The sequence below is a fragment of the Capricornis sumatraensis genome, chromosome 13 (assembly GCF_032405125.1).
Source record: "Capricornis sumatraensis isolate serow.1 chromosome 13, serow.2, whole genome shotgun sequence".
Lineage (NCBI taxonomy): Eukaryota > Metazoa > Chordata > Mammalia > Artiodactyla > Bovidae > Capricornis > Capricornis sumatraensis.
In genome coordinates this window covers 21,927,912-21,946,691 of record NC_091081.1, presented here as the reverse complement: position 1 = coordinate 21,946,691, position 18,780 = coordinate 21,927,912, and the positions used below count along the sequence as shown (strand labels likewise).

General features: G+C 40.7%; 1 protein-coding gene across 1 annotated transcript in view; it reads right to left on the bottom strand.

The window, feature by feature from the left end:
- Window positions 1–18,327: 18,327 nt before the first annotated feature.
- Window positions 18,328–18,780, bottom strand: part of TRAPPC3L (trafficking protein particle complex subunit 3L) — a 38,732-nt gene continuing 38,279 nt past the window's right edge. The window contains exon 5 of the mRNA XM_068985440.1: window positions 18,328–18,447. Within this exon, the coding sequence (XP_068841541.1) occupies window positions 18,328–18,447 (120 nt within the window). The remainder of the gene's footprint in view (window positions 18,448–18,780) is intronic.

Genomic DNA, 18,780 nt, shown 5'->3' with positions numbered 1-18,780 from the left:
TGGTAAGACGATACAACTTACAGAGCATAAGATGAGGCATGTTCTTTCTGTTCCAGCCAAAGCCATGGACAGGAACGTCAATACTCAGTGAACTGTTTAAAGAGGCAAGTCTCCAGGAAAGCTTCTGAGAGTAGGATTAGCCTCGGAATTAGTCTCCGGTTGAAAATCATCTAGGAAGATCTAATTTTGAAGCCTCTTATCTACCAGGTGACCTGTTATGAATAACTCCACGAGGATAGAAGATGGAGAAATGCTCCCATCTGAGTCAGCCCAGCAACAGTCACCACTGCCGATTTTGTCAGCAGCAAACTCCCACGGAGCGCCTACGTGTGTCCAGTGCTGCCCTGAAATTTAAGCCTCAGCTGTCTTGTTTCGTCCTTTTCATTACCTGATTATGAACTCTTATGAATTCAGTGTAAGTACTGTGGAGTTGAGTATAGACGCTTATCTAAGGAAAGATACATATATTGCAAAAGGGATATGGGGACATCCCTGGTGGTCCGGTGGTTAGGACTCTGTGCTTCCACTGCAGGGGGCACAGGTTTGATCCCTGGTCGGGGAACTCAGGTCTTGCACAAAGCCCTATAAAATTAGACCATGAGGTCAGAGTGGTAAGGAAGCAGGGGCAGATCATGGAAGACTCTGGGACCCTTGTAAGGACTTAGGTGTTTACTCTGAATGAACTGAGTAACTACCTTACACATTCCCTACAACAAATAACTCATCTGATGACTCTTTCAGACCATTGAATCCTTGGGGATAATCAACAGAAGGCAAGAGCATGCTGACTCTAAAAAAGAAGTGATGCTTTCTTTTTGACTATAGGTGACCATAACCTTGGAACTAAGGAAATGATGAATAAGACCTAATGATACTGTGGAATTAAAGTCAGATAGGATGTGAGTGTATGTGTGTGTGTATGTGAGTATGTGTGTATGTGAGTATGTATTCTCCTATCAAGTACATTTTAGATAGTTTGTTTTGCTAGGAGGATATTAACTTGAGAAAACTTGCTTTGGTAAAATAACTGATACTGGTGAGAAATGGAGCTGTATATTCAGAAGTCACAGATTGCTTTTAAAACTCTGCAGCTCACATTTCAGTGATTCCCCTTGTCAAGTTTTGGGCTCCACTCAACCATTGCCTTCATGTTCATCATCAACATTTTAATAGGTTGGTTTTCATTCAAGAAATATCAAAACATATACTGAGAATGACTACTGTATGTGGGAGTCTTTATGATGCCATGATTAAGAGCTCAGTCACTGGAGGCGAAATACAGCAGACTGGGTGGTGTATAAATAATAAGAACTTATTTGTCACAGCTCTGGAGTCTGGGGAGTCCAGGATTAAGGGACCATCCATTCAGTGTCTGGAGAGAGCTCACTTCCGGGTTCACAGATGGCTTATTTCGTTTCTGTGTCCTACGCGGTGGAAGAGGCAAGAGAGCTGGGGTCTCTTTCATAAGGGCACTTCATCCCATTCACGAGGGCTCTGCTGTCACCTCCCAAAGGCTCAGCCTCCAAACACCATCACATTGGGGGTTAGGTTTCAATATATGAATTTTAGAGGGACACAAACATTCAGTCTATGATACTGTGTTGATGTTCTAGCTCAGCCTCCGCTACGGAAATGACCTTAAACATCGCTCCAAATCTCAGTTTCAGCATTTTTTAAAAATGCAGAATAATCATAAGTATTTACCTAAATGGTTTTTGTGAGGGTTAACTGAGATCATGCCTAGAAGATGTTCGATAAACATAACTTATTTTTATTATTATAAGGCAGTTGGCTAACTGGCTTGGAGAAAAGGAGAGAAATAAGATAACATTTAGTCTCAAGGAATTGGTAAGCAAATAAGTAAACAGTTAACCATAATAGGCTTCTCTAGTGGCTTAGACAGTAAAGAATCCGCCTGCAATGCAGGAGACCCAGTTTGGATCCCTGGACCAGGAAGATCCCCTGGAAAAGGAAATGGCAACCCACTCCAGCATTCTTGCCTGGAGAATCCCATGGACAGAGCAGCCTGGTGGGTTACAGTTCGTGGGTCTGCAAAGGGTTGGAGACAACTGACCAACTAACATCCTCCTCCATCCTACCCATAACAGGAGTAGGAATAAGATATATGATAATAGAAACATAAGCAAAGTGTTTTGAGAAAAAAGAAAATGAATTCTGCCTAGAAATATTTAAAGAAATTGTCGTGAAAAAGGATAGTTTAAGGCTTCATAGTGAGTTGGATTCCATTCATCAGGGAGGGACTGAAAAGTCAAGCCTACCAAAAGTGTAATAATCTCCCAGGTCACCCGGAGCCTCCCAGTGAAGCTTCCGTGTGTTACATTCCTACTAAGGAGTGCCGCTTAAGAACATGGCAATCAGTATTAAGTCCTAAGGCATTCTCACCCTACCCTACCCCTACCCCTCAAAGTGATAGTTCACGGTTTCTCCACCACAGCTTGGTCCTCTGCAGCATTCTTTTCTTGAACTCAACCTCTTTTGAGGGGTGGTGATTGTGTTTTTCAATGTAATGTTTCATTCTTTGTGTGTAGAATTTTATTTATTTTTTAAACAGTGGCCGCTTAAGAATCTAATTTAAACCAATGCTGTTAGGGAGACTAGCTCAGAATTCTCCCCAGCGTGTTCACAGTGTCCGGTCACCTTTTCTCACGTATTAAACAGTGACTGTCACAAAGAACCCAATACTCATGCATGCTGTCGTGTCCGACTCTGCGACTCCATGGACTGTAACCCACCAGGCTCCTCTGTCCATGGAATTGTCCAGGCAAGAATACTAGAGTGGGTTGCCATTTCCTTCTCTAGGGGATCTTCTCAACCTAGGGATCAAACGTGCGTCTCTTGTGTCTCCTGCATTGGCAGGTGGATTCTTTACTGATGCACCACGAATGTTTTATTTTGACATTCATTGTGGGTCAAGATACACCAATTTAGCTCATGAATTTTGAAGGGTCGCAGATAGCAGTCCGTAGCATCATCATTCAAAGCATTTAAAATCTACCTGTCCTCTACTCCATCTACCTGTCTACTGCTACTTCTTAATATTCTCCAATATATAGTCTCAGATTTCATCAGTCTTCTGACATAGTACCACTCACATTAAACAGTGTGAAGGTGAAAGGCTCAGCCTTTCCTCTTCACTCAGCTGGTTCTCTTTTCAGTCATTGTCCCGATGTCTTGACTGGGATTTGATTCTATCCCACTTACAAGTTAATAGTTAACCTGTTACTGTAACATGGAGGCTGGCAGAAGAGAGAGAATTTCTGGGCCAATGAGCAAAACCTCTTAATCACAGCAGAGCAGACAGTGTGAGTGTTATGTTTTTATTGGTTCCCTTTGCATCCCATGTTCTAGGGGGAACAACACAGACAACTAAGATGGTTACCTGCGCACACTGTCACAATGTTGTAGGAGAGAACTCTGAACTTGGGCCATCACCGTTTCATAGCAAGAGGTAATCAAGCCTGCTTTTTGTCCAAGAGAGAGATTATTCTCTCAAGGCAGGTTGTGCAAACAACGCTAAGAGATGACCTAGTGAAAAGCAGTCAGAGTCTTGATTCCTGGCATACTAGTAAGACAAGCAAGAGCACGAGAATCTCATGGAGGGCTGTCTCCCGTGACACGATATCTTCCAACTTTTAAGCCCCGTTTCAAATCACACCTCCCCCTCAATGCATTCCCCAACTACATCAGTCCACACAACTTCTTCCTTCTCTGAACTCTCACAACAACACCTCTCAAACTCAGTGTAGCACTTGATCATATACCTGTTTTGTTTCACATTAAAATTATGTGTTCTCTCTTCCAAGAATGATTTTATGCCTTTTGAAGACTTAAAAAAGAGATGATCTTGTAAATGTCACAAAACAACAACAAAATTGATTAAAAACAAATGAGAATAATTAAATATATTTATTCTTTCATTAAGAAGAAAAAATAGTTTAAGTATCACAAATACTTCTTGAAATTTTAAGACACAAAATCCATGACCATGAAAATATATAAATAACCAGAGATTGCATTTTGGTCAATACACTACCATTTCTTGACTTGAAAACCATGTGTTTGTAAATCATGTGATTTTTAAAAAATGTTATTTGTTGGTCTTTTGTGTATGGTACTCCATTTCTTAAAGGCAGATTATAGCAAAGGAAAACAGTTACAAAAATATATTTAATATATTTTTTGTATATAGGAATGAAACAAAACTTAAAAGACGAAAGTTTTTTTCTCATGGAGTATCCGCTAACAACTTGAGTTACTGATGTTCCACAGACCACAGTTTAGGAAACAGTACCTCCGATAATCAGAGGCAGATGGAAAATCAACTGTTGTTTGGACTGCCTCACAGTATTCTCAAATCACATAATCTATCCAAAAATAGCAACTTGAATGAACGCAAGTCTGAGACATGGTCAAGTTATGGGGCAACATGTCAACAGCCAAGCAAGTAGATGGATACATAGGGGATTCATTAAACTGTAGTTTATTTCATGGAGACCAGATCATCATGTGTGTAGGCATCTTTAAAGATACTTAAAAGCACTGGGAGAGAGGGCAGTGCATAAAATAAAGAACAGATGTTGTTCCTTTTAAAAATCAAAACAGTCCTAACCCCTTTCTCAGCTCCCAGCTCTGCTCAAGATTTCTTGATGAGACAACTGTTCCAATTCAATTTCTATGCAATCTAAGAAGACTAACTTTAACAAGTCTACATTCTTTATCTTTAAATCTGCTTGCCACTGTTCATACCAACAGAATTCCACAATCCTGCCAGCTTCCTAGCCACTGACACATTTCTTCCCACTAGATGCTGCCTAACTCTCTCTGCAGATGTGTCCTAGAGCTCTCTCTATAAAATGGGCATCATATTTTCTAAAAATCTACATCTTTATATCTTCTATATCCCCACTCCAATTTGAGATTCAGTAATTTATACTTGTTTGTGTGTGTGTGTGTGTTAGTCACTCAGTCATGCCCGACTCTTTGCGACCCTATGGACTGCAATCCACCAGATTCCTCTATCCATGAGATTTTCCAGGCAAGGATACTGGAGTGGGTTGCCATTTCCTTCTCCACGGGATCTTCCCAACCCAGGGATCGAACCCGGGTCTCCTGCACTGCAGGCAGATTCTTTACCGACTGAGCTACAAGGGAAGCCCTATACTTGTTTAAAGAATGCTGCTTTTTCCTCTCCTTTTCTCTGGTTGATTTATGACATGAAAAAAAAAACCTTTTAATTTTGATTGTGGTTGAATACGTACTTTCAAATAAACAATTTTAACCAGAAGTACCTCTTTGGATTGCCTTTCACTGCCGATGATTGCATTTATTAAGCATTCTTAAGAATGCTTAATAAAATAAGCATTAAATTGTTATTTAAAATTGTTTATTTGAAAGTACGTATTCAACCACAATCAAAATAAAAAGTTGTTTTTTGTTTTTTTTTTTTTTTAATGTCATAAAGCAATCAGAGAAAAGGAGAGGAAAAAGCAGTACATTTTTTGGAAGTTGGAAAGCAGATGGTAAGTGGTGATTGTCCTAAGAGACCTGAGTGAAATCTGAATCCCGAGCCAGAACAGGAGAAAGATAAGAAGCAATATGATTTGTGCCATGGAATCTGTAAAAATGCATGAGGAATCAACAGCACCAGTCATCTCGAAATGGGGCTGGCAGCAGAGTTAAAAGTATGATTGACTGAAACCTGGTTTAAGACTTGATCCCTCAGATCACTGTCTCCCTTCCAAGCAGCTGGACAGCTATTTCTCCCTAACTTAGCAAACACGGGGGTTTTAATTGCCAGATAGAGGGTTTCTTTTCTTTTTTTTAATGTGGTATTTTCATCTTTATTCAGTTCAAAATTTGTCTTCTTGGCTGTGCAGCATGCAGGATCTTAGTTCCTCAACTAGGGACCGAACCCTCTCTCCCTGCAGTAGAAACACAGAGTCCCAACCACTGGACCAAGGGAAGTTTACAGATACAGTTTTTTTTAAACATTTCTAAACTAGGACAACTGGCTAGTTGAAGGCAGGAGTACTATACTGAACAAAGTGGAATAAAAGTTAAAACATACATACTGAATTTTATTTTCCCTGGCTTGGCTCCCAGAATGCTGGCATTTAGGCCTATATTCTCCAGGCAGTAGGTCGGAAGAATAGCAAACTGAACTACCCAAGAGAAGAGATCTCAATAAAATGACATATCTTGAGATTCACATTTAAATTCCCCAACTTGCCCTACTGCCAGGGTGGCAGGCAGCTGGGACAACTAACACCAGGTGTGCAGTCTGAGTGGCAAGCCCACCAACTCCCTGGGGTGCTTTTAGCACACCAACTTAAAATGCAAAATCCTTTAAGAATTGATTTTTTTCTCTTTCTGTCTTCCCCACCTTCTAAAGAAGGACTGTATATCTCACTTAGCATTCCTACCCCTCTATGAGCCCTGAGTTTTAGTGCCAGGGCTCTCACACAAACCAAGTTTCACATTCTGAGTGGAATCTAATTTCACAGGAATATCATTCTGGAGTGATCTCACATCCAGCAGAGGCTGTGAACAAACTTCAGGCTTGTCCACTCACACCCAGAGCCAAGGAAAATGCAGACCCCTCTCCCTTAAACAGAGAATGTGGTTGGGGCTCACAGCAAAGTCTACCAGCTGCCCATGGATATTATCCTGCCCACAGCCACCTGTCTGCTTGCAGACTGAAGCCTGGGCCCAGAATAGTCGCCAGCTCAAACCGCTCTGCATGGTATGAGGAGAGACTCAAGAGAGCATCTGAGCAAACAGGCCTTGCCTCATAGACACTCCCTGTGTTCCATGGGAGGGATCTGGGTCAGGAAACACCAGCAGAAATGATTAACACTCCCCTATCACAGTCCCATGAGAGAGAAGGATGTCCAGAAGCCAAATGTTAAGGATCCCTGCTGTATCTGCCTGCCATCCTTAACTCTCTCAGTTGCTATCCAACTCTATTGACAGAGTCAGAAAGCAGACTATGTAACTCTGACACTCAATATCAAAGCCAGGTCTAGCTCAGTCCATCAGGGCTGAGATACAGTGGGACCAGAGAAGAAATAATGTGCTTTCAGAGGCTTTCCAAAATCCTAGCTGAAAAATCACCAGGTAGTAATTTTTGGGAAAAAGTCCTTACTCCAATCTATACCCAACTCCCAGTGAATCTTCATAAAATGATCCAGAAGAGGAGAAAACAAATGAGTGGCCTGCAGGGTTATAAATCTAAAGCTACTTTAAAGTAAAATGTTTACTAAAGTTAAAAAATGATAAAATAAAATCTTTCAGTTTGTTATTCTATGTTGAAGCCCATAATTCGCAAGTCCCACCAAAGTTCATATTCTATTTAATATGAGCAGAAAACCAAGGTGCGCCAGTGATCTGAGAAAAGTATGAAAGAAATCAAAACAAGTGGAAAAAGTTACTGGAGAAAGCAAACTGCACTTTGAAGAAAACTTTAAAAACATCTTCCATTATAGATTTTAGACATATAAGAGGAGACACAACATATATGAGATGAGAATAGAATTGTATTAAAAACATTTAAAGACAAAGGAGTTCTTGTGAATTAACAGCATGATAGCAGAAATTTAAAACTGCAATGGGAAGTTTGGAAGATAAACTTGAGGAAATCTCCCAGGAAGTAAACTATTTAAATAAAGAAATGGAAAAGAGAGAAAATAAAAATAAAAATAGAGAACCAGTCTAGGATATCTAACATCCTACTAATAAGAGTCTAGGGGAAAACAGGAAAAATGGATAGAATAGGATAAGAAATCATCAAAGAAATAATTTGATATGTTTTTTACCAAATAGATCATAGATTTCTATATTGAAGAGTTCATCAGATGATCAGCACATTGGAAGGACACAGACCCACAGTGAGATGCATCACGGTGCAATTTTGGAACAATGAGAATAAGAAGATCCTAAAGTTTTCCAGAGAAATAACAGACCAAGAATCCAGAATCAAATGGCATTGCATTTCTGAAAAACCGTTGGAAGCTTAATGATAATGTTTTCACAGACTTTGTTCCCTATTCTCTCTTTATCATGAAGCCCATAAGGTATGCAGTTTCAGAAGAGGGAGGATTCTAAGAAAGGAAAGTCATAGGATCAAGGAAACAAGGGGTCTCATAGAAGATGGAGGACAAGGAAATCTCTATGACAGTGTGAGGAAAAGGCAAAAATGATGGTAAAATTAACCCCCAATAATATTAGCTAGCCCTAAGGTTAGTTGAGGGCTAAAAATGTAACAAAATTATAGCTTCTTAGTATTTTGATGGAAAACCACTGAGACATCTTTCAAATAGCATGTGGTGTTTTTAAAACACCTTCCTTGAGGAGATAGAGATGAGGACTTCCTTGGTGGTTCATTGGTGAAGACTTTACCCTTTCACTGCAGGGGCATGGATTCGATCCCTGGTCAGGGAACTAAGATCCCACATGCCATGTCAGCAGTCAAAAAAAAAAAAAGAGAGAAAGAGAGAGAGAGATGAATTCCCTTTATTGATTTTGAGCTGAACTTAGTGACTCATTTCTAACAGATGGGAAAACAGTGGAAGCAATGATATTGGTATCTTCAGAACTTAGGTCATAAAAATGTGCTGCCACCTCCTCTCTCCCTCCTAAATTGCTTTCTCTGGTGGAGTTTAGTTGCCAGGTTGTGAGGGTGATGGAGCAGCCGGTGGAGAGGCCCATGTGGTGAGAAATTGAAATTTCCTGCCAGTAACCATGTGAGTGGCCTGTCTTGGAATTAAGCCGTCCAGTTTTCGTCAGCCTTCAGATGGCTACAGACTCTGCTGACATCCTGATCGCAGCTTTGAGAGAAACCTTGAACCAGAAAGAACCAAGGTTTTAAGTGTTAGTCACTCAGTCATGTCTGACTCTTTGTGACCCTATGGACTATAGCCCACCAGGCTCCTCTGTCCGTGGGCTTCTCCAGGCAAGAATACTGGAGTAGGTTGCCATTCCCTTCTCCAGGGGATCCTCCTTACCCAGGGACTAAACCTGGGTCTCCTTCATTTGCAGGTGGATTCTTTACCATCTGAACCACTAGGGAAGCCCAGAACGAGCCAGGGTAAGCTGCTACTGAATTCTGGACCCACAGAGACTGTGAGATAGCTAATTGCTATTAGGTAATTATTTTTCATTATACTAACATTTTTGAAAGGAAGAGGAACTAAAAGAGAAAGAGAGAGTCTTTGAACCAACTGAACCAAGTTGCTCAGTTGTGTCAGACTCTTTGCGACCCCATGTAGCCTACCAGGCTTCTATGTCCATGGGATTCTCCAGGCAAGAATACTGGAGTGGGTTACCATTTCCTTCTCCAGGGGATCTTCCCGACCCAGGGATCGAACCTGGGTCTCCCATGTTGGAGGCAGACACTTTCACCTCTGAGCCACCAGGGAAGCCCTTTTGAACCAATAGCTAGCTAAAATGGAGAAGAAGAATCAGGATGGAGAAATTTAAGATAAGTATTTTAACAGAGAATTGTCCAGTTTTAAACCTGGCACTCTGTCTTTATTTGGTCTGCAATCACAATATTTCATAGGTTTAGTGGCTTAAACAACCAAAAAAACCCACTTTTTTCCTCACAATTCTGAAGGCTGGGAGCTTCAATATCAAAGTGCAGGCAGATTCGGTGGTTGTGAAAGGCCTCCTCCTGGTTTTCAGATGGTTGCCCTGCTGTACCCTCACTGGGCCGGGAGAGAGAGCCATCCTGTGGCTCTCTTCTTGGAAGAGAATTAATCCCATCATGAGGGCCTCATCCTCAAGACCTAATCTAACCCTAATACCCTGCCAAAGATCCCACCTCCAAATATCACACTGGGGTGAGGGCTTCAACCTAAGACATTCTGTGGGAAAGCAACATAACCAACATTCAGTTCATAGAATAGTCTTTTTTGCTAAATTATTTTTTTTAAAGTTTGCCAGTGAACAAATCAAGGAGACATTCGTGGCCTATTAAAGAAGCAGTGTCAAAAAGATATAGTTTGTTTTTCTAGGATTGTAGAGACTTGAGCATACTTTTAGGCTAATGAGGAGGAACCATGTGCAAGGCGAAGGCAGATAAGTGACTAGGAAAAGGTTCCTGAGGGGGTAGTGGGAGCTACAGTGGGCCTGTGTCTCTACAAGCAGATCTATAGACTGGAAATTATTCATTAATTTCTCTTCCTGGGGTCTTCCTCCTGACATCAATATCAAGCTTTCAGGTCTCAGTAACCTTATTAATTTTTTAAAAAGTAGGGTTTTCCAGATGGCTCAGTGGTGAAGAATTCGCTTGCCTTGAAGGAGAAGCAAGAGACTTGGGTCCATTCCTGGGTCAGAAAGATCCCTTGGAGAAGGAAATGGCAACCCACTCGAGTATTCTTGCCTGAGAAATCCCATGGACAGAGGAACCTGGCGGGCTACAGTCCATAGCGTCACAAAAGAGTCGGACCTGACTTAACGATTAAACAATAACAACAAAGGATAATTTAGATGATCTCTAAGACCATGTTTGGTACTAAACTTTTATTTTTATAGCTTTTTCTATAAAATCTACCATCCCAAAGCTGAAATGAACTGTGTGGGGTATCACATGGTCTGCCTCCCTACCACCAAGCCAGATTTGCTGCAGACCTTTTTACCTCTAAAAGGTAGCTACCAGGCATATCATTGTTTTCAGGGACATTTAACTTTTGACTATCAAGTATCACAAATCTTCTCCAAGAGATGGCTGGCCCAGTCTGTGCCTAGAAACACCATCTTATTCAACTAGAAACACCATCTTACTCAACTGTTGGACCCAGAGAAGTTGAATTCTTGGCAAAAAATTGCCCCTGGAGCTGTCTAAAGTGAAGCAACTAGTATTGGGCCTCCTTTCCCCCATTCATTCATTTTGGTTTGACATCCTTTGGAGAGACCCCACCCAGCGGCTGTGTAGAAAAGTTTAAAGAGGCAATTTCCACCTCTCAAGGGGGTTGAAAGGCACACGGTTCACACCTGGAGCTCTTCCAGACTGTCTGAAATCTCTTAGGCAGCCATATGACAGTCATAGGTTACAGATTTTAGGGACTGCTGATAGTAGGGATGGGGATTTGCTTCTTTCTGTTCTTTTTTAAAATTTAACTTTTGTTTTATGTATGGAGCATAGCTGATTTACAATGTTATATTAGTTTCAAGTATACAGCAAAGGGATTCAGTTATACATATACTCTTTCTGTTAGTTTTAGAGTATCTCTGCAGCAGTAAAATTTATGACCTTGGACATTTTTTTACTTATTGGATCCAGCTTTCATGCAGCTTTTCTTGTTTTTTTCTAATAGTGGCATTTGTCAGCTTTTTACAGGATTCTGTGTGAACCCTGGAAAATCTTTCCCAAAGGGAAACTATGCCATTTCTTCTAATCTTTGGTAAAACTGTTTTAGAAGAGTTGGTCATTCAGCTCTGTGACCTTCCCTGGCCATCCTCAGCAGTCACTTTTTGGTGTGTAACATCAGCAGTTTCAGAACACAGGGCATTCTGGAGCAACTGTGTAGCCACAGTTCTCCCCGTCATGGGGAAGAGCTCCTTAAAAGAGCCCACTGCCGAATCTCCCCACCTTCTTCTTCGAGAGGGAATTCCGCTTCTGATCCATGTGGCGTCTGAGGGAAGAGCACCCGGTGAGGCTGTTATACCCCAGGTGTTGATGCCAGGGTGCAGGATGGTCCGTTAGAGCTCCGGGGAAGAAAAGGTGATCTGCATTTTCTCCTCAGGCTTGTGTAGTCCTCAAGCTGAAGGTGGGGCGTTTTCGATTTCTGGGTGTGAGTGCTGAGAGGATGGGCAGGTATCTTCATACAGCAGGTATCTTCATACAGCCTCTGGCCACCTCCACTTTCACAAAGACCTTGCATATTGCTTCAAGGGAAAGATTGAGGCCAGGGGTGACAAGCTTCATCAAGGTCTACCCCTCACGCTACCAATCCCACTCCTGTGTGTGCCCACCCTCACCATCATCACTCTTTTCTCAGGGGAGGGGTGGTTTTCTTGTTGTTTAGAGCCAAATGTTTTCCTTATGATCTGAATCTTGTCCGTTTCTACCTTCTAACCATCTTGTTTTATCAATCATTCTCCTGTATTTTTATGCCTGCATTCTTAAAAAATAAAAAAGAACAAAAGCCCAACTTTATACCAACTATCCTACATCTCTTTCTATTTACAGTCAAGTTCCAAGAATCACCTATCCTAGCATCTCACCTCGCACTGACTCTTCAATCTACCATAATGGGGCTGCTGCCTTCGTCTTGCCCTGTAGCTACCCTGAGACAGAGACCCTCTCCTCATCAATCCAGTGTCCCTTTTCTGACTAATTTTCTTGGCTGTTCTATGGCATCTAATCCCTTGACCACTCTCCTCTCCTCAAAACTCTCTTGGCCTCAGTATTACCAGTTTCCCCATCTCCATCTCTGACTGAAGGTCCAGCCACACTTGTGTTCTTTCTGTGCTGCCTCTTGAATGGTGATATTTCTCAAGATTCTATCTTTGCTCCTTGTATTTTGTTTTCTTTCTTCCTTTCCTTCTTTCTTCTGTCTTTTGGCTGTGTTCTACAGCATGTGGGATCTTATTTCCCCAACCGGGGATTGAACCCAAGCGCCCTGCATTGGCAGTGTAGAGTCTTAACTACTGGTCCACCAGGGAAGTCTTGCTCCTTGTATTTGCTGAAGCCCATGCTTTCCCCGGATGTGGCCTTTCTTATCCTCTGCTTTTACTATTGTTCATATGCTGATGAATCCAGAGTCCATCTTCAATTCAGACTTCTGAGCTCCTTGTGTTTTTTGGATGTTTCAAAGGCATCTCAAGACTGAAAATATTCAAAGCTTGTTAGCTTCTTTCCTAAGCTGCCTCTGTTTCCTGCCTCCCTCACTCAGCCTCTGAAGTCTGATTGCTAACTCTCTTGACTTACTGCTTCCATGAGTAATTCACTTAAGGCAGGCACATTTAGACCCTTTGTGGTTTCAGCTCCAGCCCCTTCTCTCTGTTACCAACTTAATACCTCACAGCTTGTTATGAAAATGAAGTTACATACCACATAATTAACATGCCTAGCACCTGATAGAAATCTTAACTGAATTTGAAACCAAGAAAGCAGCCTTTCCAGGTGTTTCTGTTGTTTGGTATACACAGACCACTGGGAGTTTCAGCACTTCCTTTTTTAAGTCATTAAAATCTATGTGGTTCATGGGCTACACGGAAATAGCAAGTCACTAAATACAGTTTGCTGACTTGAAAGATTTAGGCCACTGGGAGGCTCCAGAAATTAGAAGGTTCTGACTTGGAAATCCTCAGGTGACTCCAGGTGTGATTTAAGTTTCCAGTAGAAATAGTTGAAAGAGCAACCTGAAATTTTATGATTTTTTTTTAAGAGCTACCACTGATTGAAAATGTCTTCTTTCTATGAAATCTCACTCTTCTGGGACCTGTGCCACATAGACACACACTATAATTCAGGTTCTATTTTCTGTCCTGTAAACTTTTCCTCTCTGTGAGGAAAAGAGCTATTGTCAATCCAAATTTTATTCCACTGAGCGTTCAATCACATAAAAAAAAGAACGCATTGATAAAGAATTATTCTCTTTTGTATTCTCCAGTGTGTTGTGAATTGTCTGACCTATCACGTATTTATCATGCCATGAACTTCGTTGAATTAACAGAAACCCAACTCTGTTTGCTGAAGAAATATAGTACATTTATCGCCTCATGTAACAGACGGTTTTTTTTTTCTCTTCAATCCATTGAGTCTCGACCCTTCCCTATGTCAGCAGTGGTGATTCTGGTCTGGCCAATGCCATGTCCCGATTGGCTTGGATCTAGGTGGCAAGATTTTAACCTGGTAAAAAGCCACTATGCCTAGGTAATCGCAGTGGAGCTGGGGCTGTGGATGACTTACCTGAAGTAGACACATTGCCTCATAAAATGGTGGGCACCTGAATAGAAGCATGTAATTCTTTTACGAGGGGTAAGACAAAGTCAGCCCACAAATGTCCATTACATGAAGCATAGTGATAGAGAGAACTTAAAAAGGAAGTAAAGGAGTTGTAGGGACATTTTTGGGGGAAGAAAAGGGGTATGCAGTGGCACTAGAGCTCCTAGAAGAAAAAGAAAGTGGAAGACACAGGAGACTGAAAGAAGAAAAGCTAAGAAAGATCTAAGTGGGAAGGACAGAGTCTGGGTATAAGGGAGAAGGAATTATCCCAGGACACTTATTTCTTAACTGTTTTTAGTGAAGTATTTCCAACTGTTCATGTGCTGTGTTTAACCTCTCCTCTCTTAAGGAAACACTTGAAAAATAAAATTTTGCTTTTCTGTGGCTATGGCTTTTGTGTGTGTGTGTGTGTGTGTGTGTGTGTGTGTGTGTGTGTTTTCAATTTTAGGGCAACTATTGCTGACTGAATAAGGACTACGTTTCCTTCTCAGATCACAAATAGGTACCTTATACTGACTGCATCTCTCCTCTATCTGCTGATTATTTGCCATAGCCGCTGTAGGATGACCACTAGTCATGTCCAGTTAAGTTAAAGTTCTGGAAGGTTCCCAGAATAAGGAAGTACAGCAACTGGACTGATTCTTTAAGGAATATGCAATGAAGTGTAAAGGAAATTCAGCTCTCTTTTTTAAAGAGAGAATCCTTTGTTACATCAAGTTTCTAGGGCTGGGAGGCACCTTCATCAGGGACAGCTTCAGTGTTACTGAGAAGAAACGAATTAGACTCTGTAGCTGGTGGATGAGGCTGTGAACTATCACAACCACCCAGAGTCTACGGTCCCAAATGGAGAGACACTAAGCAATGAATAATATGGCTTTTAGCATTTACTGTATTACTTAACCGGAGAAGGCAAGTACTGGCACCCCACTCCAGCACTCTTGCCTGGAAAGTCCCATGGATGGAGGAGCCTGGAGGGCTGCAGTCCATGGGGTCGCTAAGAGTCGGACACGACTGAGCGACTTCCCTTTCACTTTTCACTTTCATGCATTAGAGGAGGAAATGGCAACCACTCCAGTGTTCTTGCCTGGAGAATCCCAGGGACGGGGGAGCCTGGTGGGCTGCCGTCTGTGGGGCTGCACAGAGTCAGACACAACTGAAGCGACTTAGCAGCAGCAGCAGCAGTGTTACTTAGCATTGAGCAGATACTGGTTAAAGTGACCTCTTTGGTTATAAAATTTTAATATCATCTTTGCATCTCAAGCATCTGGTTTTCTGAATTTCTACTTTGGTTCTTCATAAACAGGGAGGAGAGGGAACTTTCCACTTATCCGTGATAGTCCATTGCAACTAAAGAGATCCAGGCTTCCAATAACTAGGGTTGAAAGTGAGATTTGAGAAGACAATAAATAGATGAGCAGGCTGCTGAGAGAAATGTGCCTGATTCCTGGCAGCTTTAAATAGTGAACACGCAACCGTGGCAGGCCTCCTCGGCAAACAGCTGGGGAACCATCTGATGATGTCATTTGAATAACACTAAATTACTCCTCTGTCCCAAACCTTTCTTCCCTTTTGGGTTTACCAAGATGATAGAAATCTCTGCATTGATCAAGGGTTTGGGTTCAGAGTGAAAGCTTTTATGAAATAAAGATATTGTATAACTCTGTAGTTTATGCTGTGCAGTTCGTACATTCTTTGTGTAAAGACTCAACTTCACACAAAGGCAATGAAGATACACTTGGAGCCCAGCAGGTGGTGTGCAACCTTCCTTTACTAAGAAATGTTTCTTTTTCTTGGATCTCCACTCCGTTTGCAGAGAGATACCATTTCATGAATCTTGGATGTTCTCCCCCCTTACCTTTTATCATTTCAATTAATCTCTTCTGTCCCTCTCCATGAACCTGGATCCTTCCCACTTATTCATTGTGTCCAAGGTTAATTCCCTTTGACAGAGAATTCTGGACCTGTGTTACATATTACAGCAACTAAAGCCACATATAGCTACTGGACATTTATAATGTGACTAGTGTGATCGAGGAAATGAATTTTTACTGTAGTTTAATTTTAACTAATTTAGATTTAAAAACTGAAGCTATCGAACAACACTAAACACTGTTTGGTTGTTTTGGTAGAATGGCATTTCACTGTAAACTTTGAAAATTTAGCACTGAATTGAGATGTGCTAAAAATGTAAAATACACATTAGAGCTCAAAGATTTAGTATAAAAAAGAATGCAATATATCTATAGTAATTTTTATACTAGCCAAATATTAAAATAATTTTGATAACTAGTATAAATGAAATAAATTATTTAATGTTACCTATTTCTTTTTATTTTGTAATGTAAAGAATTTAATTAGAAAATTTATATATGAATCTCATAATTCTATTGAATGGCACTTTCTAGATTTTCATTTTTCAGAAAGGAGCAACAATTGAATACAAACAAGCCACTCTCTTGGTTACATGGATCACCTTTCATAGCATAAATTCAATGCCAAAAGAACTGTCTCCCAGGGTGAGGAAGACAAAAAAGGACAGAAAACAAACCTCATCCTGAAGCCACTACCAGTTTCAACACTCAGCGCCACTGAGAGTATTAGATTAGCTGCCTTCAGAGGGTGGGTAATGAAGACATGGGCCGAGTGAGTTTTGATGATTGGGTTGGGAGAGAAAGGAGAGGAAAGTGTAGACAAGTAGGAGAATACTCCAGGGCCTGGAACATTTTCAAGATGGCTAGTTGAGTGCTATCTTCAGAGGGAGGCCCTTAGACATGAATATCTTGGGTTTCTGGAGAAGTGAGCCTACTATAAAGAAGAAATAGAAAGCGGAGCAGAAGATGGAAACATTCCAGAATAAGTTTTGGGGTGGACTGTAGGCCAACATGCTTCTTGAAGGCATCCATGGAATTGTGATATTATCCCTTCTGATATGAGATATCATCCTTCTTCCATGCTTCTACTCCTGGTCTTCTGTGCAACTGGCTTGAAACTCCTTCCACTGATGCTGCAGCTCCTCCAGTGGCCTTAACTGGTTCTTGATACCTACCTCAATGTCCTTTCAAAGACACAGCTAGGGAGGTGAGGAATGAACAATTTTCCATAGCCTTCTAAAGTCCAAAAATATGGAACTTCAGTGGTGGTTATTTATATCTTTTAAATTTCAGATATTTATTACATTCAATCCTCTCAGTTTACAGATAAGTGAGTGAGAGAGACAGAGGCAGAGCGAGGCTGAGAGATGATGTGCCAGGATCAGCCACTGGTCAGGATTAACTGAAGCCACTAGAAACAGAACGGAGTCTGTACGTTTAGGTTCCTGAGACGTAGTTGAGGTCTATCAATACCGTATCATTTATGCCAGCTTTAACTGATGGTGCCACACTAACTGTAACTTTTACTTATCCTTTGAGTTCTCTGCAGAGCCTAGTAGATCCTGGACTGCTAGACGCTTATGGTCTGGTAAAGATTATCATTTATTTAACCCAGTACATTGTGAATTTATTTAATCCAGTACACTATATTCTGTTCTGGTGACAGAATATACTTTGTACAATTTTTAAGTGATAAAAATGATACCAAAATTTCTAACTGAAGATAAGAAAGTCTTCTCAAAGAACATTATTTATCTCTCATTTTATTTCCTGGCCTGAACAACAGCAATGTTTCATGAATAAAGGAAGGAATTTAGTTACTACCAGCTATCTAAAAATTAAGTTAATTAAAATTAAATGTTATTTTAAAATATTTCAGAGTTAGCATCCAAATAAATAGGTTGTCTTGATAATTATAAACCAGTAGTAACTTCAGGAAGCTGAAGCTATAAGCCAAGCCAATATATGAGAAAAGTCTATAGCCATAGATAGTTAGTCTATATCCACAGCTTCATAAAACTATGGAAAATTGTGGCAATTGATATTGTTTCTATAGAGAATGCAATGTACAATATCTAGAAACTATCTTTATATAGTGAATTTTATATCATTTCATCCATATTCCCAACAAGAAGAGATAAATACACCAACTGTGTAGGTGGTATACCTCTTTTTCATTACCATAAGTAAATGAAATAAACAGACTCTCTTAGATTAGAGTATATAATATGTAGAATTCATGCTTGCTATCTTACAAGGAGTTATTTGTATGTGAAATCTTGCGGACTTGAGATTGAAAATATGTGATTTACAAGCAAAGAAAAACAGCTTTAAATCTTAGTGCCCTGCATTTCAAATTTCTGGCTGATTTATAAGCCTTTTAAATCCCATGCTATTAAGAAATTCAAAATTTATATGGCTATATATATTTTGCTAATATTAACTCCTCAGCCAGCCAGCCTGTGGCATTTTGCATGCTTTTCTTCACTTTTTCCGTCTGTACTTTTTCTCATCTAGCTTTTTCAGAAATGTTATTCCTATTTCTGTCACACTGTCGCCTTTCAGTCTGTCTTGCAAGAATGTAACATCAGCCGCCAAATGAACCTAGGAAAAGGAAAAAAAAAAAAAAGCGGGCTTATATCATTCAGCTTTTTAAAAAATTCTTAAATTTTTCTATTTTTCAGTTTGATAAACCCCATAAAGAGCTCACTTTCCTTTGGAATGATAAAAAAGGGCTTGTTCTGTGGATGAAGGGCCCTTTACTGTGTGTCCTCCATTGATGGTCTGGCTGTGGTCAGCTCTGTGTGTGAGTCTGCAAAGAGAAGGGTGGTCCAGGACAGGCTCAAATCATCCTGGCTGATTCTCAGTCAAGCCCAGAATGAGGGCCTGTTTTTGCTCACAGTATAGGTCTAAACTATGGATCTATCTCAAGAACAC